Source organism: Trachurus trachurus (assembly GCF_905171665.1).
Source record: "Trachurus trachurus genome assembly, chromosome: 18".
NCBI classification, from domain to species: Eukaryota; Metazoa; Chordata; class Actinopteri; order Carangiformes; family Carangidae; genus Trachurus; species Trachurus trachurus.
The window spans coordinates 15855249-15881084 of record NC_139909.1 but is presented as its reverse complement, the minus strand read 5'-3'; the positions used below and the strand labels follow the sequence as shown (position 1 = coordinate 15881084).

Sequence of the window (25836 nt, the reverse complement as noted above, 5' to 3'; positions counted from 1 at the left end):
TTTTTTAACTTTTACTCTTTTTTTAAATTCCTTGTGCTGTAAACTGACCTTTACTGCTCTTGGCAATAACACATTTCTGATTCTGAGATGCAATCCTCACCTTACATATAGTATGTAGCTGTCATAATAAAGTTCATCTCAGCTGTTTATTTATGTTTATTAATTGGTTGTTGTTGTTGTTGTAGATGTTTCATGAATAACTTGCTTTGTAATTCATACCTCGTGTGATACAGTCTATAATTATTATTCCTATTTTTTTTAATGATTATTATTAGAAGTAGTAGTCATAATGTTGTTATATTGTTGTTGTGTTGGATCAGTTATTTGCTTTACGCTGAGCTGTTTGCTTTATCATTGTCTACCTGCCTCATCCAAGTGCCTTTATTAATTATGTATATTTAGAGGAAGCTGCCAAGTGTGCAATTATTGCTGATGGTTTCTTTTATTAACATAGGGTAGTTTGCCTATATGTCAGATTTGGTGTTTGATAGCCACCTTGGGAATTTGTAGGTTTAGTTGCTTGCATATTATGATTTAGTACAAAAGAAAATTGCCCAATATAGCTCTAATTACCTTTTACAACATGTCATGCATGTAGTCAGAATCGATAACAATTACATAATAGTCCTAATATACAGTGTCCTGCGTTGATTGAGTATGGTTTTGCCAACGATACACGTGGTGCAGCAGCATTATTTCCTCTGGCTTAATGATTTTTTTTTAATGAAAGTACAAAGTGGGCTTGTCTGCTGAGTTTCTTGTTGGTAGTCCAGAGTAGGCGGGTTTTTACTCCACCTGCCAAAAAAACCACTGGGACAAATTCTGCTCTGCTGGCCTGGAGAAACACTCAGATCTTGACAAAAACCAAAAACCAAAGGAGAAAAAAAGGAAAGAAGAAAGAAAAGGAAAAAAAACCCTACACACACGAGTGTCTTTTTCTTCTCCCTTTGAATATTGTTGAACCATTCACTTCTCTGTGTCACTGATTGACGTGAGAAGCTGGATGAGGATTTGCTCTGCAGCCTGCATGCTGCTGCTGCTGCTGCTGCTGCTGCTGCTGCTCGTGTGGTCAGGAGAGGAATTAATCTGGATCTCGTCGGAGGCTCAGTCAGGAGGTCAAACCGTTTTCGGACTTTTTTCTTGCAGACTTTCTGGAGTTTCATTATGCAGCAGCTGCAAAAACCGGACACGTCAAGTTAACGCAGCAGCAGCACTCATCCCGGCGAAAACATGAAACGCAAATGATGTTTAACATTTCTATAGATGGAAGTTCATTCTCTCAAAACTTGGAGGACTTCGACTCCATCCGCAGTGTTCTCCTCTACAGGTCAGTAAAGACTAAAATAGCCTATAAGTATTGCTTTTTCTTTTTGTTTGTTTGCTTGTTTCTTTTCTTTTTTTAAACAAAGCTAAAGTTGCCTTACCAGAGGCACTTTGCCAGAGGTTTGCTGAATACCGGAGGGGATTTAAAAACCTCGTGCAAGCCTGCAGGGAGGTGGGAATAGGGGGGAAATAATGCTAAAATATAAATAAATAAAAGTGCATTTACAGTGGCACTTAGAAATTCAACATATCCGGATAATTGACTGTTTTTGCATCAATTTGCATTTCTCTTCGATGGCTTTCAATATTGTAGAAAGAAAGTGGTTGTGTGTTTCTCATGCATTTATTTATTTATTTTATTTTATTTATTTATTTTAGGCTTAGATGGGTTTTAATTAGTTGGAAAAAAGCTGCCTATTGTTAATGTTTACATATAATTTGAGGAGGCTCAAGTGCTGCTGCATTATTTAATGGCAACAGATCTTCAGTTGATAAAGATCCTCCTGCTCCAGCGTTCTCTCAAAGCTTCTGCGTTGTCAGGGGCAACTGCGCCGTCAGCCAATCAGATGACGCGCCGGTGCGTCACGTGACGGCCTGCCGCAAAGAGGAAGAAGGCTCGTTGACGCTAACAACATGGCGAGAGAAGAGTATCACCGTTTGTTTGGCTAAAAAAAGAAAAATTAAATACTTTTCCTCCCCAAATGGCCTTCGCTGCTTCTTCTCGCCACGAAAGAGCTCATTATGTCGGTCAGACGGAGGCGGAGGAGACCGAGCAGGACGGCGGGAGCGACCGTGAATCATCGACTTGCAGCAGCTCCGACTACTCCGAGTAAAACTTTACTTTATTTGCGTTTTTTTTGCCAGTAAAATAGAAGTTTCAGGATGGTTTTTAAGAGCAAGTGAGATACAATAGTCCAGATGTGTCAGTCTGAGAATGTTTTTCATTTCATTTGTTTTCATTTATTCGTTTAGGCTATTTGTAAAGGGGGACTCTGCATAAAAATACAACATAATTTGTTGTAAACACGTCAGATTTAGCTCTGGAGGAACTATAATTTCCACCTGTAGTCCCACCATTGTCCAGAAATAAGACAAAACAAAACAAATATCAAGCATAATATAAATACATCACATCACAGCATCATTGAAGGGAATAGTGCATTTATCAGACAGTAAATGTGTATTTATAATGTGGGGCTGGTCAAGATGTGGAGGGAAAAACAAGCTTTTTGTAAGTTTGAGAGTGGGTCTCAGGCAGAATTAGACTTTTTCTTGTACTTTTCTAATTGGAAGTGAAGTTTGGCGTCGCGGTGAGGCGCTGGTTTGACTTATGGTTAGACTGGAAACAACCAAACCATCTGTTTGCTCTTGAGGAAAACAACATGGAGTCCTACGAAGCTGCAAAAGAAGAGATGACACTACAAGCTGCTTCAAATTGCAGGTGTCCAGTGTAGCTGTAGATGATTTATATAAGATAAAAATAGGTTTGTTTGTAGCCTATATGTCCTTGTAAAGTGAGGCTTTTCATAGCTTTGCAGAGGGTTTTCAGTTTGGGTGGTCAGGCTTCATAAATAATTGTATGTTTCCTGTCATCCAAGGATGTGATGTCAAAGCTGCCAGCCACAGCAGGTTTAAAATAAGAGAAACCAAAAGAAAATATCAACCATTCACTCCCACCCTTTGGTTAAGTACGTGATTATGGTTTGTATATATTGGAGCTTTTAGTTCAACTATTTTGTTTTTACATACAAAAAATAGCAGAAGTAACTGTAAAAACAAAAACAAACATGTAATACCTCCTCCCATCAGTCTGGAAACATGTTCTCCACATATGAAGGGGATATTTCATATCTCTGTGAGCAGAAATTGATAATATGGATGTAATTGCAGGCATAAGAGAGAGATTTTTTTGTGTATTGCACCCATCGAAAGCAGCCAAGTAGAGAATATTTTGGGATTAGGATGAACAACATGTAGGTTATAGGTATGTATTGTTTTGATCGACGCTCTGTTTGTCTTCTCTCAGTGACTTGGAACCAGAGTGGCTCGACGACATCCAGAAGAACGGCGAGCTTTTCTACCTGGAGCTGAGCGAGGGCGAGGAGGAGGCCGCGCTCGCCCAGGTGAACTCCAACCAAGGCGTCTCCTCCACCAATCATGTCCGCTTCAGCGAGAAGGAAGCCGAGATCATCACGGAGCAGAACAGGAAGCAGCGGTGCGGTTCACGGACGAAAGGCGAGCCCGCTCTCAAGAAGCTCGCCAGGATCCTGAGGAGAAAACGCCGGCCGTCTCAGCGCAGAGGAGGAGGAGGAGGGAAGGATAAAGACGGCTCGACGTCATCGCCGCCAGCGTCCATCCTGAAGAACCAGCCGAGCCAAAAGCAGGGGGTGACTGTTCAGCAGCAGCAGCTGAAGGAAGTGTGCGTCTACCTCAACCCTAAACGCCTCGGAGGTTCATCAACGCCGCTCTCGGACAGCGGCGGCCTGTTGGAGGCTCTGCTGGGGGTGGTGCACCGTCCGTCGTGGAGCAGAGGACACGCAGACCCTGCAGCTGTAAGACGGGAAGAAAGACTGACTGTTCATGGATTAATACCCAACAGCCCAGCCATCAAGTGTGGCCAAATCCTAATTGGTAAGACCATTAATCCGATAGTAAGCAGGCCGTTTACTTTCCCAGGAAACAACAACACATTAGGAAGATTACAAGGAGCAAAGACGTGGAATCAAACCTCCTGGTTCAGGGGAGCTTCAGAGCTATGAGGCCTGTTAAAAAGTTCTGACTAGACACTGACGTGTTATGAATTGAGGAGCTCAAGCTTAAAATGGAAATTTCATTTGGATAAAAATAGTATCTGTGGCCGATCTTTCTCAGAGGTTACTCTCTCTCCATTCTCAAAAAGAGCTTACTACCCTCGAGGCCGGGAAAATGCAGCTACGCAGCAGATACGATTTCAATAACAGTCACGAACCAGCACTGACTCATTCATTTCCATACCGCACAAAAACACTGCCAAAGCATGGGTTGCAATTATTACTACACAGTAACACACAGATATTCTTTAGAGAAGGAGAAACCCAAAGCCTAAACAATGAGTGTAACACAAAACATCTAATCAAGTCAGCTGTGACAATGCAAACAAAGTAGATGAGGTGACGGTAACTAGAGATTTGTGTTATTCTGGAGGGAAAATACTGGAAGGAACCGGGCTACATCTGGGGCCGAGGCCTTTTTTTTATTCTGCATCATGTCTATATAATAGCCGAGCTCTTCTAGTGTGTTGAATCCATAGTAACAACTACAAAGTAATACAGATCATTATCATGGTTTCAGCTTTCAGCCGTGTTGTAAAACCGCACGGTTCATGTTTAATAGCTACTTCTCGAGGCCAACTCTGAACATCTATATTCAGTATTTGTAAAAAAAAAAAAAAAAAAAAAAAAACCTTTAGAGAGAGTCTTAAAGAGCTGGTTCGGCCGTTTTAGAAACGGTAATCTGCCCCGTTTGAAAGCGGGGCATCTCTGAAGCGATTTTCCTCTATCTGGGCTAATCATTGGGCAGTTTTTTACTAGCCGACAGAGGAATGCCAGTTGTGCCTCGCCACAAACGACTACCCACATGAGTTACTGTTTAGAGAAGCTTTTATGCAGCGCAGCTACATACTTAAACAATTAGAGTGGTTAAATACCTGAAATAGCTCTGTTGCTCAGATATTAGTGTGCCTCCCTGCACACAAGCAGGTGAAGCTCTTTACAGGTCATTTACAGCGTTTACAGGTCAACACAGGCCGGTGCATGGGTCAAAAGCTCATACACCTTATATAGAAATAGTGATCTTTAAGTCAAGTGAATGTTACTCACTGTAAGTATTTAATTCCCCAAAAGCCTAACCTGGGTCAGACCTTAGATCAGTCAATCTTTGCAAAATAACTTTTTTGCTGACAGACATGAAGACACACTTCTTTTACTTTGCAAATTTTCAAAAGTTTAAAAACATTTTTTCCCTTTCTTGTGCACAGTGTTATTCTTACCTGTGCATCCAGGGGATCTACTATTAGACCCAATCCCTTCCAGTTCTAGTATCTGTCTTAAAGGGATAGTTCAACATTTTGGCAAATTGGCCCATTGCCATAATTCCTATAGTCGTAGCAGTAGGTTGTTACCTTTAATTGTCGGTGCAAGCTATTTTTAGAACGGCGGAGCAGAGCCGCGAGCTGCTCAGAGCTACACTACGGAGGCTAATGGGATTTCTTGGTTTCCCTCATCAAACTCATCAAATACACAATCCAACAACTCCAAAACGCTCATTGGTGGACAAGTTGTGACCTGCACATTCACCACGCTATGAGATAATAACAGAATGTCATGAGACAGAGTTGTTTTAGAGGCAAATACAGAGACTGCTTGCTGAAAAACTGCCCCCGACGGCAACGTACATCAGTGGTTTCGCATGAATTTACCTCAAAAACAACTCTGTCTCGTAGCGTTCTGTTATTATCTCATAGCGTGGTGAATGTGCAGGTCACAACTTGTCCACCAATGAGCGTTTTGGAGTTGTTGGATTGTGTATTTGATGAGTTTGATGAGGGAAACCAAGAAATCCCATTAGCCTCCGTAGCGTAGCTCTGAGCAGCTCGCGGCTCTGCTCTGCCGTTATAAAAATAGCTTGCACCGAAAATTAAAGGTAACAAACCTACTGTTAAAACTATAGGGATTATGGCGATGGGCCAATTTGCCAAAATGTTGAACTATCCCTTTAAGATTTGTGCCTAAATGATTCTTATGTGTGACTGAGCCGTTTAAACAAACTAAAAGCAGTTTAATCTGTTAGTATTTGACTTCTTGATCCAGGTCTGCTGCTGGTAAATGTTTCCCGTCGTGTCTGTAGGTGATGTGCTCGTAGCGGTGGACGACGTGGACGTGACCTCAGAAAACATCGAGAGGGTTCTGTCCTGCATCCCAGGACCAACACAGGTTAGTGTCTGAATTTAGAAGAAAAAAAAGTAAATATATCACAAACACTTTTGTAGTTTTCTGCCGTGCAATAAATCAAGTTGTTAATGTTCATATCTGCAGCTACTCTATTGGGTTAGCCTCTAAATCTGTAAAGAGGCTTCAATATCCTTCAAAAGCTCGACACAAACAGCCGACTGCGGCAGTAAATATAGCTGTTGAATCACTTTGAAACACGCTGGTTCTTCTAAGATGCAAAAATGCATAAAGAAAGCAGAAGTCTGCGCCGCTTAACGTCAGAAAACCCTCAATTACTGAGAAATGATCCTTTGATCGGCAGCTTAAAAAAAAAAATCCATAGTCTCTGAGCCTCAGTTGTGCGTTTGCACTCAACAGCAGACCATCAAAAAGTAGGAATTTGCAAATGACAGGCCGTGATGGGCGCGCAGCGAGCGGATAGACGGGCCTGTGGTGCGACTCTTTTTTCGGTGCCACAGGAAGCTGCTGTGGGATTGAAAGCTCAGCTGATTAGAAGATGTAGTCAGAGACGAAATTATATCGTAGAAGGGGAAAAAAAAAAAAGAGTGAGGGAGATTTTTTGGAAAAATACAAGGTTCCTCAGGCTCCGCGATGACTTTCAGAAAAAACCTGAAATGGAGTTGTATTGCTGACAGAATGATTGTTGTGTGTGTGTGTGTTGGAGTGTGGTTTTTCTGTGCGCCAGCCCTCCCAGATGGACCCTAGACAGTACTTATTATAGTTGGAGGAGCAAATATTAGTATTAAAGTCAGTCCACTGTGCCCTTTATTAACCCTGGACGATCCGCAGTTTCTCCTTAATGTGTGTGTTAATGTGTGTGTGTGTGTGTGTGTGTGTGTGTGTCCATCCATGAGCGAGCGCTAAATGACTGACATCAACAGACTGGAATTTCAGTGAGCGCACACTCCAGTCTAACCACATCCTTATTATTTATGATGAGAGAAAGTGCTGCAGTTAGCCGACTCAGCCTCTTTATCCAATTATTTCCCAAATTTAGATTTCGCCCCGTTTTAAAGTCATCTCCACTCTCTCTCTCTCCACGTCTGAGTTTATTTTCCTCACTTCAAGTCTAATCAAAGCTTCATCCTTCTGCCTCCTTTGTGGAAAAACCCTAAAGAGCAAAATAAAGAGAGAGGAGGTGTGTGGGAGGTTTTCCTGCAGGTGAGAGTCACCGATTTAAAGGTACAGCACGCGGCGCTCCACCACCGCTCCGCTCTTCTTTTAATAATAATAATAATATCCTCCCAAAATGGGTAAAATGGCAGCGAGCCCAGATGCAGGCGCCTACTGGAGCGGCGTGTGGCCTGCGGTTTCTGCCGACAGGCCGTGGAGACTCCTGGGAGTGATCGTTGGATTAGAAAAATACAGTTTCAACATTTTTTTTAACCAGGGAATATGATCTTTTCTTTTTTTTTGAGGTCGGCACCATATGGTCTAGCATGGAGAATAACAGAGACCTCACTGTTTTGGAAGTTCTGCGAGTGAAACTAACTGGTTTTCTTAGGTTGGTTAACAAACAGAAGAACACTTATGTGTGTAAAACTATGAAAGAAACCATATTGGTGTTTTGCAAATATCACCGAGGCGGTGAAAACAAGGTCTCTGGTGGTTTAAGGTCAAATCCCAGAGGAACCTCCACTTTCCTGTCTGACTAAAAACCAAATGTCCCAGAGAGACAAAACTCCTCAGACTTTCTGTGCTGAGTTAAAACAAAACAAAAAAATTACAATAATCAAATAATGGGGAAAAAATGTGGGCAAAAAAAAACCTTCACATTAACTCTAACACGTTAATTGAACCAGGAAGGAGCCACGATGAGGTGATGGCTTTGTCTTTGGTGTTTTGCTTGTTTCCATGGTTAAACAAACAGGAGAAAACGATCAATAGTTTTGATAAAGCAACTGTGCAGAACAAACACGTCAACAATGTACAGTTTTTCTCATTTGATAAGACACATTTCTTGAAACCTTCCCTCCTTTTCTCCTTTTAAACTGTAACCCAACACAACACACAAAGCCCAATTTTCAAACTACATTCACAAAACTGCTGACTCTTCCTGCAAAACCAAACTATTCAAACTGTGCTCAAAACCAAACATTGTTGTCAGTCAGTCAAAATGAAAAACACCACTGAACAGTCATTACACACAACATAGAAAAAAGAAAAACACAATGATCAGATCATAAAGCTGCAGAAATAATCTTTATGTTCACAATAGGAAAATGGATTTTGCAAAACAAAACAAAATTCCGAATCCTGTTTACCACTTCTAGTATAAAAAATATAAACAGGAAATTACATTACAACTTTAAAAGGGCTGGGTCAGGCCACAGGACTTACATACTCTACCTCTGCCTCTCTGATTGTTTTTATCCAGTGTGAAACTATGGAATCAGGGCTCCCTGAACCGGCTTATACTGGTTTCTTCACATCATTAGGCAAGGCAAGGCAAGGCAATTTTATTTGTATAGCCCGTTTTTACAAACAGTTTGTCTCAAAGGGCTTTACATGGCATCGTAGCAACATCCTCTGTCCTTAGACCCTCACGTCGACTGAGGAAAAACTCTGTGGAAACCCTTTTAACAGGGAAAAATCGGAGAAACCTCAGGGTGAGCAACAGTAGCCACAAGTGTGATAAATTTTGAGTTGCTGTGTTTAAGTTTAGACACCTGTGCTTTGATCAAGTTTCGTTTTTGCTGCCTGCGCTTACCATTATGCAACACAAGAGCATCACAGTGCAAAATGTGTGTTAGTGGGTGAGAAAAGGTTTGTGTCTAACTAGATGAAAAGTGCTTAAAGGGATAGTTCACCCTAGAATGATATTTCGCTCATTATCTACTCACCCTCATGTTGACTAAGGGCTGGAAGAATTTTCAGAGTCCACCGTCCCTTCTCTGAGTTACAGGGGGTCTCGGCGTAGCAGTGCATTTCAATGCAACGGTTGCAAAGGGACACCAGAGCTCTTCGTAAAAAAACACACACAAAAAAACATCCAAATACCTCCATGATGCTCGTATGTAATGTCCGTCTTGTGCTGAAGCCCCAAATTGCGTAATTGTCCCGAAAAAAATTAAATAAGTCTATATTTTAAGCTTGTTTGTAGCTCGACCTTCGTCACAGATGATGGCCACTCAGGCTGTATAAATATAAAATAAATCTACCATAAATCTATTGTGATCTACACATAAAAAATGAGCATCTATCTAGTACAGTATGATTTATAAGATGATATATAACCTATAAACCGTTCCATATGGCACTGAGTCGACCCTCTTTCACTTTGCTTTAAAATCTCAATAAAACCAAAGTTGGAAAAAAAAGCAGATTTTTCTCAAAGTAACTGATATGAAGGCAGGTAGAGATTTATTCATGTGGGAACTGTAACCACTTTTCCCTGAGCAGAGATTTCAGAGTGGCTCTGCTGACCTTTAGGATCTTCCTCACTTCTGACTTCTGGTTTTAATTTACTGGAGTTAACCTCGGCTCAGCTCCGCTCCGCTCACAGCCTCCGACTTAACCGTGTGTGAACCTCTGGCTTGCACGCAGAGCGACAAGTCATTTACTCCTTATACACATCTGTAAGTTCATCTCAGCCATCCAGGAGATACAAAGTCTGTAGAAAGTTAAATCTGGGGTTATATTTTAAATAAAAGAAGTGATTTTAGACTCAACTTTCTCCTGATTCATGATGTGCAGTGTCTTGACGTGTGAGGTCAACAACACGCAGCCTATAACGGAGCTGCACCGCCGAGCTGCTGCAGCCTGCTGCTCGTCCCAGCATGCATCAGCCTCCTGCCTGCCCGTGTTTCCATGTGCGTGCATGTTGGGTTTCCATGCAGCTCTGTTTCTGTTTCCACTTGCGACTTGCTGTGAATGACAATGTAAAATAAAACAGTGGGGTATGGAAAGTTTAAAAAAAACACAAAAATACTGCACGAATGAGAGAGGATAGGCCGTCTGTTGTGTTGCCACTCGTTCTTTCTTTCTTTGGGCTTGCAGAGGTCTGGTTTTAATTTAGTCAAACACACACACACACACTCACACACACGGAGCGGTCCCTGCTATTTGTTATGCTGCGGTTAGGTCTGGATGTCGGTGTCACTTTCTCTCCGACAATCGCCGTCCTGCTTTTCAGTGTTTCTTTCTTTTTTTTTGTCTTTTCCCCTCAGTGAATCTGTAACGACCGGAGCTTTTCCTCCGTCTCGAAGCATGGCACACACACATGCACACACCCCAGACTGATGAGCTGTGTTAAAATCCCTCGCCAAGTATAATCATGTGGAGCCATAGCGACTGAATGAATGAATGAATGAAAGAAAGCTCTGGTAGTCAGCAGGCTGATGCAACGATATTACTGTGTGACAGATAAAAAGATCCTTTCCACCCTTTTCCTCGCTCTCCTTCTTTCTGATCTCTTTTCCAATCCATTACTGGATTTTAAAAAACACTTTTCCATCTTTTCTCTCTGCACCTCGTCACGTCTTCCAGGTGAGGTTGACCTTGGAGACCTCGGTGGCTCCGGCGGACGGCAGCAACGCCGGCGACACCTCATCAGCCCGTAGGACGAAGGCGTCGCCGCCGGTGAGCCAGCTGGTGCGCCTCCTGTGGGGCGAGGACACGGCGGAGCTCCAGATGTCCATAGGACACATCCCACACGTGGTCATGTACCTGTCGCTTAAACTGGACTCAGCGTCGCCACAGGAGGAGGTGAGAGGGATTTTTGACAACAAAATGTGTGAATTTGATTCCATTTTAAAGGGATAGCTCAACATTTTGGCATATTCTCCTATCACCATAATCCCTAAAGTCATAGCAGTAGGTTCATTACCTTTGATTATCGGTGCATGTTGTTGTGAGATCAGCGGGGCAGAGACGTGAGCTGTTCAGTGAACACAATGGAGGTGAACGGTACAGGTCCCCTGTCCCTCATCAAACTCATCAAATACACAATCCAACATCTCCAAAACGCTCTGATGGACAAGTTGTGACCTGCACATTCACGACACTATGAGATAATCATGTATAATTATGTAACATTACACATACATTACACAAACAAATACTCAGACTTGCGCTTCTGGATGTAGTTCCGGCAGCTTTTGCCTCGAAAACAACTCCATCTCGTAATGTTACATGATTATTTCATAGTGTAGTGAATGTGCAGGTCACAACTTGTCCATCAGAGCATTTTTGAGTTGTTGGATTGTGTATTTGATGAGTTTGATGAGGGACAGGGGACCTGTACCGTTCACCTTCATTGTGTTCACTGAACAGCTCACGTCTCTGCCCCGCTGATCTCACAACAACATGCACCGATAATTAAAGGTAATGAACCTACTGCTATGACTATAGGGATTATGGCAATAGGAGAATTTGCCAAAATGTTGAACTATCCCTTTAACAGGAACTGAAGTCCAGGAACTAGTAAGTCAATGTTTGTTTAAGATGGTCAACCAAGAAGAAATGATCTAGTGCCTCCTCCACTCAGGCCGAGTTCACTGTGGATGTGCATCTCGACAAAAAAACGAAACCATGAAGTCGCTCCAGTGACTAATAGTACGACTTTATAGTAAATCTTGACCTCAGAGGAGCTGAGCTGCAAAACAAGACAGTGTAACTCCATCTCATCAGCTCCTGCACCATGGGAAAACACTGCAACCAAACCAGAGATGTTTTGTAGAGCAGGAGCTTCATTAAGATCCTGGTTCTGGTTCCAGTCCAAAATTAAGTTAAAGTTCCCGTCGAGGTACTAAAAAAGGTTCCCGTAGCTTTAAATTAAAGGCTATTATTAGCATGAGCACAGGAAAGATCTGCTGTGACAATCTGGATAAACAGAGCTAAAATATTTCCCACAAACTCAACATCAACAGAAAAAGACAGAATATAAAAGCCGTTGTTGATGCTGAGTCTCATATTGTTCAGTTCCCTTGTAAATTAAACTGGTTTAGAGGAATTTTATTATGACTTTATGGTCAAAACGCTGCCACGACTCTTGAGCGAGCGCCTCCGCCGAAGCTCCGACAGACTCGTTTCATTATTATCCACTTTCTTACAAATTGTATCCTGATACTCGAGTGTCGAGAAACGACCTCGGTGGCGTCGGAGATCCCCACGTGGAGTGGAGTGGAGTGAGTGGAGATCTGCCTCTGGATTTCTCCGATGTGAGTCAGACGCTCTGAGAAAAACTACTGCTCTGGACGCCGTCCAACGCCCGCCGCCGGTGCTGCTGCTGCTGCTGCTGCTAACAGGAAACAGAGAGGACGGGAGGAGAGACGAGAGAAAGTGGAGGAGCAGAACACACACAACTCCTGTCAATAAACGATGCATCATTTTAACGCTGTGAACTTAAATCTCTCTCGGGTGAATCCACACATTCCCCCGTTTCTCTAAATCTCTCTCTCTTTCTTTCTGGCCGGAGTGCAGCAGTCTATAAACAAAATAACATATTTCCTTCTTTTTAAAATTGGATCCATACGAGAAGCGGTGTTTTTAAGGTGGCACACAGCTTGCCTCCCTTGTAGTAAAACCTTAATCCTGAAGTGTGTGATATTTTTTTTGCCTCTGAGAAGCGAAACCGCACTCATTTGCTGACCGACACCTTCCGTGCTGTAATCACATCTTCCCTGCGGAAGACTGTTGGCGGGTTTATGTTTTCTTTGTGGCTCTGCAAGCCAGATTTCTTTTTCTTTTTGCATGTGACCAGTGCAGATAGAGAGTACGTACGGGTTGTCTGGAGCCACATCAGCCGGTGGTTGATGTTTCTAAATGACAGTGCCGTTGCTCGAACCCGCTAAACTCCTGACTTTGATTTTTTAGCCCTTTGATTGCAGAGTAGCAGAAAGCGGAGAGGTTGTGTGGTGGTATTTTTGAGTTTCAGCTGTGTGATGATTTGATTTCTTTCTTTTTTTTCCTTTTTTTCTTGGCCTGCATGTAGAGACAAGATGTAACTGAAGGGTTTTTACTATGTTGCATTCACAGACTTTGAGCACAGTCTCTCTGTGCCTGGTTTTGACCCTGGGGTGAGTTTCCTCCATAGCCGGTTGCCTGTGTCTTTGTTCTGGTTGCCATGGCTGTAAGCGGCTTTTCTTTCAAGGTTTTTTTTTATTTTTATCCCACTTCTCCCACTCCGTCCTCTGACCCTTTCAGCTCTTTACCCACCGTTTATCCTCCAAAGCTGCGTGAGCGTGCAGCGAGGAATACTAATATCACAACAGTACACTATTTTCCATAGATTCTCAGATTGAAGAGATATAAGCGTTCATATTACACATCAAGGCAGAGGCACAGACGTAATCCAGACTGGTTTCCCGGAGCACGGACGCGCAGTTTCCCGGAGCCCGAGTTGAATTCCTGTAATTTCCTGGATCTGCTTTTTTTCTTTTCTAACTGTGGAAAGACAAACATCTGACGAACATCCATCTTCAAAGTGACATTTCTTTGAGTGAAGGCGAAAACTGACGCCAAACATTGTTGAAGTGACACGACAAACACCGAGCGGTTTCATCCACTTCATTCTTCTGCGCCGGCCACATCTCAGAGCAGACGTAAATTTTCATCCAGCGGCAGATATTTCACATTTTTTACGTGACATTTTCTGTTGATTGGCTAACCAGAGGTTTTCTCTCCTCAGCTGGGTCTATAATTTTCGCGGCAAAAAAGCAGCACTTAAAAACCAGATATTCTAAATTATACTGTCTGTGTGTGTGTGTGTGTGTGTGTGTGTGTGTGTGTGTGTGTGTGTGTCTCTGTGTGTGTGTGTGTCTCTGTGTGTGTGTGTGTGTCTGTGCGTGTGTGTGTGCAGGAGGAGATCTTGTACCAGTACCCTGTGTCTGAAGCGTCCACTCAGCTGAAAGGAGTCAGAGGGATCTTCCTCACTCTGTGCGACATGCTGGAGAATGTCACAGGAGGGCGGATCATCAGGTACGGCGAGCGGCGAGGACCAAACATAGTGATTATGCAACTTTTATTTGTCTTTTTTGGGAGGTTTTGTGTTTTTTGGGGGTTTTTATGTTTTTGCACAGGGTCACTGATACTGCTCCATGTCACACAATGTCACTATAATAAACACTTCATGGTCACTAATGTGTGTAGGTGGAAAAATGAGTAACAATGCATCAGGTGTTCAGCTTTAAATTTGTTCTTGATGAGGTCAAAGTGTTGATGTTGGCATCTGGATGGCGACTGGCAGTATCTACATTTTATTGACAATAATGACAATGTTGTGCATTGTTGGCACCGCAAGTGTTAACAATGATATGCTATTAGATGCCCTGATCAATATCCATCCATACAATTGCAATATGATGTTTGTTTGTTTTGCATATCATGCAGCTATATTACTTGATTTTTTTCCTACAAATAATAATTTTCTTTATTTATAAATCTCAAATTTTAGAAGCAAAAGTTCTTTTTTTTGCTTTAATTTATATCAAAGAGTTAATTGATAAAGTTAAATAAAAGTTTTTGTTAAATTCTTTAACTCAGAATCCTGTTGATCAACCTCTCACTTCATGATTTCTAACAACTTTTACTTTAATTGAATTTAATGTTTTGTTATTTAACACACTGTTGATACATTTTCTTGAACTTCTTGACAGCTGTGGTCGTTTAATGACGTGAACGTTCGTGTATTCAGTGTAGTTTTCTCTAAGAGCGATTAATTTATCATCTGGAAAAAACATAATCTTTATAATTCAAAAGCCTTGTGATAATAATAATAACAATAATATGTTTTCCGTTGTTTTTAATACACAAGTGAGTGGGGAGAGGGTTTGGACATCAGGGCGTTGTCTTGTTCCTCCCGTGTTTTCTGTTCGGTCACTTGTTCTTCATCGTTTAGCGTCGAGTCGCTCGTCCTCTCTCATCTCTCTGCTCTCCTGCTTCTCCTCAGCTCATCGCTCCTGCTCGGGAAACATCTGGTCCATGTGGGATACTGGAAGGAAAGCAACAACCTGCTGGTCATCGGTCTCCCAGCTGAGAGGTAGAGGCAGACGTCACCACACACACACACACACACACGCGCGCGTCATATTATTGATTACTGCAACGTGAGACTGAGCCTGTGCCCGAGGAATGGACAACAAAAGAGATGAGAAACAGACACGGAGCTGAAAAATCTCTGCGATGATAATGTTGTATTAATTTCTCAGAGCGTGACGCGAGCTTGAGAAATTAAATATTTTTAAAGTAGTGGAACATTTAAGAGCACAATCTGTGAAAACAATTGGAAAGCACCGTCAGGTTTTCAGTTTTTTTTTTCTCAGTTTCTACTTGCACATGTGCTGCTTTTTGTCCTTTTTTTCTGGCAGGAATAAAAAAACCTCTTTAAGCAGCATGGGCTTGTAAAAAAACGGGCTCTTGAGATGAGTCATAAGCCACCTTCTCATTTTTAACAACCAGGTCAGCCCGATCAATCATCTTCACGGTCGAGAAGAAGCCGCAGTCGAGCCTGAAGCTCCGTGAATCGATTCTTGAAGAACACCCACGTGTAGAAATGAAAAAAACAAAACAAAAGACAATCATTCCCTTAGCAAAAAGTAGTAAAACTATACTGCCTCAGTTTTAGTATAAAATGAGTATCCTAGTATACTACTTAAATAAACTACTTTTTGTTAAGGGTTTTAGAGTTTGATAAGCTTCAGATCTGCAGAAGCTGAAGTTCATCCATGTCTGTGTTTGACTTTTATTTTCCCATTTCCCTGCAGGGTTCCTCTGCTGTATCTGCAGACGGTGGTGGGAGACGTGGTGCGGACACTAAAAGTGATGTACGGCTCTTTGGACAGGTTTGTCACTCTCTGCTTTCCTGTGTTCCTGCCTCAAGCTGCTTCCTCTTTTGTCATTTTAAAAGCCTTAATGCATAAAAATATAAAGTGAAATGAATAAAAAGTGTGTGTGTTATAAACCAAAATGACCATAAAAGTCGATTTCCAGCTGGATTTTTTTATATGAAGGGTTTGTCCGGCGTCTCCTCCGCAGGGCGTTCTGCAAGGCCGACCACGCTCCCAGGTTGGACCACTTCTTCTGCCTGTTCTTCCAGCAGCTCATCCAGCCGTCACGACTGAGAGACGCCTCCTCGGCGCCGCCCACCGACGTCTCAGGGACGCTTTTCCTCGACGGGCTGCCGGCGGTCCGCTGGCTCACGCTGCCTCCAGAAATCAAGGTGGGTGGGTGTCTGTGTGTGTGTGTGTGCAAAGAGTGAATGAATGGTTTGAACTTGTAGGTTGCAGCGCCCTCTAGTGTCAGTCAGTAAAATAACACCTGATTTAATACACCAGCTGGATTGAAACAAGATCAAACTTTACTCATCTTAATCAAATCAAATCAAACTTTATTTGTAAAGCACTTTTCATACAAAAAACTCATCAAACCCCCCACCTCTACTCACACAATCAGTGCTTATGATACATGATGACAAACTAAGTACTGAGCAAATGCTATCTTGAATTTAAAAATGAGGAAAAACACAGTAGATAGATTTAAAATATTATTAAAACAATAAAAACAAATAAAATAGAACACATTTAGGTAATAGAATCAAAAATAATAGATAGAATATTATATTAGAATAGAATAAATAATAGAATAAAAAAAATAAGACTCAGTAAATAAATAGATAATACAGAACCAAACGATAACTCTACAAAATAAGCTAAGATAAAATAACCTAAAGTAAGTAGTAAAAGTAAGTAAATAAGATAATAAAACCTGAAACTCAAATAGGAGTTTTATGAACATAATGGATCAATAAAGGAGCAAAGACAATCAATAATGAAGCAGAAATTGGCCTAAAACACAGAAGATTAGCCTGTTAAAAACAAACCTCTAGTTTTTTAATTACACATCCATAATCAAGACTATATCTCTGCTGCAAGGTCTATTTGTGTACAAATGTATAAATGTATACATGTAAATATGAAGTTGGCACACAGCCTAAAAATAAATACTTTTGTAAACACATGTTCTCTTTCTATCTGATTGTGTCTGTCCACAGATGGAGGTGGACACTGTTCTCTCTGATTTTGAGTCGTCAGATTTTGGTGAAATGGTGAGACTCACTTTTATTAATTGTCTGAAGTGCGTCTAAGTGACATTAACCTTAGACGCCGCCATCTGTCTTCCAGCTTTGTCTACAGAGAGAAAGAGAGGAGAAGGGTTGTGTATTTTTAATGATAAGCTAATGGGTCCTGTCTTGTCCTTCTGAACGTCCAGCAGCTGCAGCATTAACTAACAGACTATAAGGGTTCCTACGCAAGTATGGAAAGTATGGAATAATATGGAATTTGATTTTATACATTTCCAGGTCTTGAAAAGTATGGAAAATGGAAACTATTGTATGGAAATATATTTATCTTAATACTTATTCAGTCTTATTCACATTTTGTATGCGCTATTGTAGGCTACCTAGCTACAATCTCCTGGAAATTATTTGGTTACATAATGGCATACACATTCAGAATAATGAAAACAAATGATTAATTGCATGCTTTATTAACATGATACACATCTATTGGCTCAAATGTCACAAATTATTTTAATTTTTTTACTGGGACACTGCAAAAACTCAAAATCTTTCCAAGAATATTTGTCTTATTTCTTGTCAAAATGTCTAATTTCTAGTCAACACTAATCTCTTTCCATTTAAAATAAGACTCATCACCTAAAAATTAACTTGTTTTTAGATCATTTGCACTTGTTTCAAACAAATTTTCACTTGAAATAAGTAGAAAAATCTGCCAGTGAAAGCAAGTTTTTTGTGCTTGTAATAAGAAAGAAAAAACTTGCTCCACTATCAGATTTTTCTACTTATTTCAAGTGAAAATATGCTTGAAAGAAGTAAAAAAAAAAAAGTGTCTAAAAACAAGCTACTTTTTATGTGATGAGTCTTATTTTAAGTATAATGAGATTTGTTTTGACTAGAAATTACATTTTGACTAGAAATAAGACATATTCTTGGTAAGATTCTGAGTTTTTTGCAGTGGAAGTCCGGAAATTAGGGTCTGGAAAAAGTATGGAATTTGGAAATTTAAAATGTGTAGGAACCCTGATAAGGGGATTATTGATGCTAGAGACGAGACGCTGTTATCGCTTCAAGATCATCTTGTATTTTTATCTCTGTGTCTTTACAGTCAGAGGATTTTTTCGGCCTGAGGCGTCTGTATGTTATTCTTGGCTCCTGTTTGTTCTACAAGGTGGGTGTTGCACACTGTCGCAGTCAAAACAAACACACATACACACAATTCAGTACCAGCAGCCTTATCATATCTACACCCGCTCCCCCCTCTGATGGTTTCCCACCGATTAGACACCATGGAAGACCCAGGTCACGGCGACTGTTTGCAAACGACGACCTTTCACACACTCGAGATAAGACGACGAGTTTGTCCTCTGACTCAGCGACACATCATCCGCTGAATCACTCTGTTAAAATATTAACCAGGTGGAAAAGGGAGAAGGACAGCGAGCAGCCGACTGTTGCAATCAGTTCAAGCGCATCTTCTCTTCTCAGCGTCCCAAGAGAACTGAACTTGAACTGAACTGACTTTTGCACGCACCCCCGAAACATTTTTAACATTTAAAATTTGTTAAGGGGATAAATAAATATGTGTTTTCTAGTAAAGTTAAGAAGTATAACCATGTAGAGGAGGACATTTTGGATCTGTAGCAAAGGCTGTTTGCTCTATATGGATAATAATTCATTTCAATTTAATTCAATTTATTGTCATAATAATTGTGCATCTTAAGTAATCTAAGTAAGTAATCTTTATTTCTGTAGCACTTTTTGATCACAAAGTGCTTTACAATAAAGTGCAAAGTGTCACAGTAGGGCAAATCAAATAACACATAAATACAACTCATTAAAAATATAAAAACATATCCAAGGCATCCAATCAACTACAAGATTAGTACTGGCATAGAATTAATACAAGTTTCATTACCACATAAGTCAAACTACTTAGTGATGCTCTCTCAACTCAACTTTATTTATAAAGCCACAGTTGGAACAAAGTAAGAAAATAAGAACAGAACATAAGACATAAAACATAAAACAATGTTAAAACAATAAAAACGCTGGATGCTGGATTGAAAGCCAAAGAATAAAAATGGGTTTTAAGACGAGTTTTAAAAATGGACAGTGAGTTGATCGTCTGATGTGCAGCAGAAAAAGCTCTGTCTCCTCTGAGCTGTTGAAGTTCAATGTCTTTTTTTTTTGACTCACTATATTTTTTGTTCTTTGCTTCTTTTCTCCGCCTCCTCCCAGTCCTACCTGATCGCCAACCACCTGCCCAAAGAGGACCTGCTGGACGTGTGTCTGTACTGCCAGCACTACTGCCTGCTGCCGCTGGCGTCCGAGCAGCGCGTGGGTCAGCTGGTCATCTGGAGGGAGGTGTTTCCTCAGCAGAGAGCTCACGGCGGCGGGGGCGGTGCACCGGGCTACAGCCAACCACCGGGACGACACTTCCTCCTCATCGTGGGGCTGGTGAGGCATAAACCCTCCATATTGCTCAGAAACAACAACAGTCAGTGATGTGTCTCCATTCATTCATTCTCTCTCTGTCTTTCTCTCTCCGCCTCAGAGACACTTCATGCAGTGTGTGCTGTTAGAAGCAGGTGGATGTGCTTCACCAGCGCTGGGCTCTCCAGGACCCGACTGTGTTTACGTGGATCAGGTTGGGATCAGCTGATACGACTGTTACAGATTTAACTCATTAAAGTGTCATGATGCAAAAGTTTGGGCACCACTGGTCAAAGTTTCTGTTAATGTGAACAGTTCAGCAAGTGGAGGATGAAATGATCTCCAAGAGGAATCAAGTTACAGACGACACATTCCCTTTACATTTTAAATTATATATATTTTTCATCTTTTGCATTTTCAAAATGACAGAAAAGGAAAAGGGCCCTCAGCAAAGGTTTTAGTTCAGTTAAATTTTATTTATTTGCACCATAAAAATCAAGACAATTACAAAAACAGAAATGAAACAAGAATAGTACGTGCGGGAGAGAAAAACCCTGTATGAGCTTATACAAAATACCTCCCTGAAAAATACGCAAAGATTCAAAAACAGTTCAGCATCAACAACAACAAAAAAGAAAGTAATACATGTGCCTTATTATAACAAAAACAGTCTAAATAAAAGTATGTGTAAGTGTAAAATGATTGTGTATGAGTGGCCGAGCATTTATAGATTCACCTGGAGTGTGATCTAATGATACCTAGACTAGGAAAGGAAACCATTGGCTGTCTTGATACATCAGATGATATATCTTTCAGTCTGGACTTGAAATTAATCAATAAGGATGAAGATATTTCTGGCCACCCTGCATAACTCATACCTAGTAGCCCCGCCCCCTTTGGAAACTACTCTATCACAGCATGTAAATAGTAAATTGTCTGATACCTTGGTCAAAGTTACCTGAGAGCTGAAGTCTCCTGCGTTTCCCATTCTTTTGCAGGCTGCTGCTTTGTTTCCCTTTTTCACTCTAAACTTGTAGAAATCTAAAATAACACATTGGTATTACTTAAAATATTGCTAAAGAGTGTTTCATGTTTAACTTTATGCCTTTTGGAGATAATTTCATCCCCCACTGTTCACATTAACAGACATTTTGACCAGGGCCCAAACGTTTACATGAGTTTAACGACTGAACTCTCTGCCGCTCCGACCGCAGGTGAAGGCGACGCTGCTGCAGCTGGAGGTGTTGGAGGCCGGTATCGAGGAGCGACTCAACGCTCCGCCCGCTCCCTGCCTCTCCTGCGCCGACTGGTTCCTCCCCGCCGCCACGGCCCGCGACCGGCTGGACAGCCTCGCCTCCTCCTCGCCCGTTCTCAGCAAACTCGCCGGAGCCGTCAAGGGCTCCAACGCGTCGGGGTCCGCCAGGGGCCGCAGCCTGTTCGGGGAGAGGTCCCGCAGGTCGAGCCCCCAGAGGAGTCTGTCGGACAGCGGGAGCGAGGGACAGATGGACGCCGGGTCGGGGTCCAGCTCGTCGGCGGCTCCAGGCTTCAGCCCGCACTCCACGCCGGACTCGGCGAGGAAGTTGGGGGGCCGACGGGATTCACTGGGCTCCGGAGGGTCCGATGGAAGTGGAGGCAGCGGAGGCCTCTTCAAGGTGCAGCGGCGCTCAGATCACATAGAATTTCATGATATATTTAAAGGGATAGTTCAACATTTTGGCAAATAGGCCCATTGCCATAATCCCTATAGTCATAGTAGTAGGTTCGTTACCTTTAATTATCGGTGCAAGCTATTTTTAGAACGGCAGAGCAGAGCCGTGAGCTGCTCAGAGCTACGCTACGGAGGCTAATGGGATTTCTTGGTTTCCCTCATCAAACTCATCAAATACACAATCCAACAACTCCAAAACGCTCTGGTGGACATGTTGTGACCTGCACATTCACCACGCTATGAGATAATAACAGAACGTTACAAGACGGAGTTGTTTTGGAGGTAAATTCATGCAAAATGGCTGATGTGCGTTCCTGTTGAGGGCAATTTTTCAGCAGGTAGTCTCTGCATTTGCCTACCACTATGACTATAGGGATTATGGCAACGGGCCAATTTGCCAAAATGTTGAACTATCCCTTTAAGATCAAGAAACAAGTGATTCAGCTTCTGTCAAATCCATAAAAGTTCAAATCAAATGGAATAATTTCAATATTTCTCACTGTAAAACAGGAATTTTTTTTTATAAACTCTAAATGACAGGAGGAGTTGGAGGTGAATGTACTACCATCTAATGGCAGATTTTAATCCAAATCTATAAGAAAAGTGAATATTATTGTACTTGTGATATTGTTATATAATGTATTACATTACATCCTGTTTTACTCTTGTTGTGTTGCTTTGGCATCAGATTCCCAGGATGAAGCACCCGAACCCGTTCTACCTGGGGACACTGAAGAAGACTCTGACAGAGAGGGAGACGGAGGAGATGTACAACACCATGAAGTAAGATCAATACCTAGATACCTTTATTACAGACTCAGGTCCATTATAAAAATAAATACAAGAAAAAATACAAAGACACAGACAATACAATAAAAAACAATACAACAATTTAGTTTAAAACACATACAGGCAGTTTTTCCAGCAGCGAGGGGGGGAATAAAATCCTTCATTCATTCTTGGTTGTGTATCTGTCAGACTGACCTCGGGGGCGGAGAACACCTTGTTCCACTACGTCCTGATGGAGAGCGTCCAGGGCATCTTCATCGCTCCCACTCACAGAGAAGTGGCTCAGCTCAGCGGCTCCATCCACCCACAGCTCATCCGCAACTTCCACCACTGCTGCCTCTCCATCCGCGCCGCCTTCCAGCAGAGCCTGCCGCACAGGGTGATGCACAACACACACACACAACGCACACACACACCTCAGACAATTAGTAGTTGTAGTTTATTCGATCTTGTGCACAAATTGTTACAGTCAGGCATAAATCAACAATCCATCAACATTCGATAATGGGTAACCCTTTAATTTACAGGCCGCTAATTAAGTGATAATGCCAAGAAATAGCCAAGAACTAACGATCAATTTTATAGTGATGTCATGTTTTTCATAAAGGCAAAAGATTACAGATGCTGTAATCTTTCTGTTGCAATTGTCAATTACAATCAATTATTTCTAGGCTATTTTCTACACAATCAATCGTTATTTCTTGGCTATATTTCTCAACATTACTATGAAATTGACTGTTATTTCTAGGCTTTCTAGACATTATGATGCAATAACTTGTTATTTCTTGGCTATTTCTTGGCCATTTCTTGACATTGACTCGTAATTAGCAGTCTGTAAATTAAAGGGTTATCCAATAATGCATTCCTTAAAGGTACAGTATGTAAGAAATCTAAAGCAACTGGCCGTAAAATCCTCCTAATATGTCACAGAGACTCAGGAATAATGTTCATACAACATGATGAACTCACCAACAACAATAGCACAGCCAGAGTATTCGCATTAAAAATCTTTTTTTTGCAGACTGCAAAACATGTTTATGTTTTGAATTTACGTGTTGGCATGTTGCGCCACCTAGCCCTCTCTCCCAGTCAGGGCGGCGTCAGTGGCATTTCAGCCTCTGGTCTGCTTCCACTGAGCTGCCGCTATGGCTGGGAGAAAAAACCAGATCACTGTGTTTTGAATTTGACTGCAGTAACCATTTTTGGCCACATTCTTACATACTGTACCTTTAATTCAAACTTAATTCATAAATGTTACATAGATCGAAAAAGGTGTAGGCTGAAGCTGTTCAGCTTAAGCGCCTACCATTTAATTCTTCATTTCAGTTAAACCTTTGGAGCTCTTTATGGTTTCAGTGTAACAGAAAGTAGCAGAAATCTTATAATCAACAGATGAAGTCAAATAAATAAACAGCATTAAAGTTGCAGTCAAATCCCAAATGATCAATCCTGTTTATAGCTTTCTATCATAATATCTTTTAATTTCTTTTTAACTATCACAAAGAGTCAAAAAATGGAAGAAGAAGATGCAGCCAATGGGTCAAATGAAGTCAGTGTGATTTTTTATTTCCCCTTCCTGCAGGGTCGTCGGGCGGCAGAGAGGCCTCAGGGCGGCGGTTGGGGTCTGGGGCCCGTGAAGGAGCACGGGGTCTTGTTCCAGTGTAAACCGGAGAACTGGACCGACCAGAGGAAGCCGGCGCCCACCATGACTTACTGGGTCATAGGGTACGTAACGTTCGGCTGTTTTTAGGCTCCGGAGAGACGGGAGGAATCAGAGCAGACATGTGGCGTCACCGTCGGTTGAAATTGTCCTTATAAGGACGTCGTCGACCATCGTAGATAAAGAGCCGGACGGAGTCGACTGAGATCCTAACAACACACAGCCACCGTGTCTGCACCACGTTTATTTTTAACTCCCAGTGAAGAGTATCAGCTGCTCTGTTCATCACCTCAATCTGCTGTTTTAGGAGTGAAATGAATCAGAGGCAGCTCACACGGCTTGTCTATTGTTCTGTTGAACTCTTCATACTACAGGGTATCCGCAGGGTCTTGAAAAGTATTAAAAGGTGATAAATTAATTTTGGGAAAATTGAAAGTCATTAAAAAGTATTTTCGCGACTTTATAAAGTCTTACATTTTGAAGGTGTTTTTTCTGAAGTAGCTGTACAAGAGTTTGAGTTCTAAAAAACATTGTAAAAGTGTGTGAATTTCTTCATTTTGTTAAAAAACAAAGATGAACCGGTACATAAAAAAGAAAAGAATTAAGATTGTTGTTTTTGGTTTTTGAGAGTAGCCTAGCCTATTTTGAATTCTGTTGTATCATAGTGGTCTATAGTCTTTATCACAAACTAAAACTGTTGAGTTAAAAGTGTCACTGATGTAAATGGTTACAGCTTGAAGTGGCGGTGAGGTATTGAAAAATATTGAGAAGGTCTTGAAAAAGTCTTAAAAAGGTATTAGAATTAACTTCAAGATTCCTGTATATACCCTACTATAACTTATGCATTTTCTTCTCCTTTTGTCTTTATATCATTTATTTTATCCACACAAGCACCCTGTAAATCTGTTAAGAAAGGTGCTATAATAAAAAAAAAAGTGTATTATTATTATAACGAGGGGTACAGGAGGGTGAGAGAGGGTTGGTTATTGGGTCAGAATGAGGTGTCAGTACCTTGTTATAAAATAAACAGCTGGTTTGCAGACAAAAAACACTAAACTTAATGTTTGAGTGTGTTTATGAAGGTTATGATCTCCCATGATGCAATGCACAAAGGAGAGAGGAGCGGCTCATAGTTTGAGGAAAAAAATGATATATCACATAAAAATCATAATTTGACAATCAGTGGCACAAATTTCACTTCCTGTTACGAGTAAAAATGTTATAAAAATGACTTGGATGTAAACTGTGTGGCCTTGTTGTGTAATTATCGTGCAATCATCTAAAACTATTTCCTCTTTATCCTTTTCAGGCGGATGCTGCTGGAGCCCGTCCCTCAGGAGTTCTACGTGTGTTTTCACGACTCGGTGGCGGAGGTTCCCGTGGAGATGGCCTTCAGACTCTCCTTCGGCCTCGCCCTGTGACGCATCATCATCATCATCATCATCATCAACATCGTCATATCTCTTTCTCAGATCAGCGAACGAGGGGGATTCACTGACTAACTCGTAAAAAGCACCGGTTGTATTCTCAGGAAATAAAATAAAAAAAGAAACGCCTCAGACCGCGGTGCTGCTGGAGAAAAGCCCCTGAGAGAGAGAACATGAGGGAACTTTATGCTGGTTTCTGTGGAGCGGTGTAGAACGAGTCCGTGCAGGGTTTGACTTCGTTTTCCACAGGTGATTCTCTGCAGATAACGGCGGAGCGTGACCACCACGGCCTCTCAGCAGCGATAAGCAAACAGCTGAGGCCTCGAGTTCAAACCAGGACGTTATCATCATCATCATCATCATCATGTGCCTTGTTGTTCAACCAGGTAACATGTTCCACAACAGACGCAGCTCCGGGCTGAACACAGATGTGTTTGCGTTCGTGAAAAGCCGCTCAATCGGCGTTTACCTCAGACCGTCCAGTGAGC

General features: G+C 41.6%; 1 protein-coding gene across 2 annotated transcripts; it reads left to right on the top strand.

Moving 5' to 3' along the window:
• Positions 1–1244: 1244 nt before the first annotated feature.
• intu (inturned planar cell polarity protein) lies at positions 1245–25455 on the top strand (the record flags this gene model as incomplete). 2 transcript variants are annotated; one of them, XM_083992786.1, is made up of 17 exons in its annotated part: positions 1245–1327; positions 3350–3954; positions 6208–6293; positions 10800–11018; positions 14113–14231; positions 15202–15291; positions 16016–16093; positions 16287–16470; positions 17302–17355; positions 18437–18499; positions 19570–19788; positions 19886–19978; positions 20979–21416; positions 22161–22255; positions 22451–22640; positions 23844–23986; positions 25231–25455. In XM_083992786.1, the coding sequence occupies 17 exons, from the start codon at positions 1245–1247 to the stop codon at positions 25340–25342; spliced, it is 2871 nt and encodes a 956-aa protein (XP_083848912.1). In that variant the 3' UTR covers positions 25343–25455. The 2 variants fall into 2 exon arrangements, with proteins under 2 accessions (XP_083848912.1, XP_083848911.1); XM_083992785.1 differs by lacking the exon at positions 1245–1327 and adding an exon at positions 1974–2152.
• Between the last annotated feature and the right edge of the window lie 381 nt (positions 25456–25836).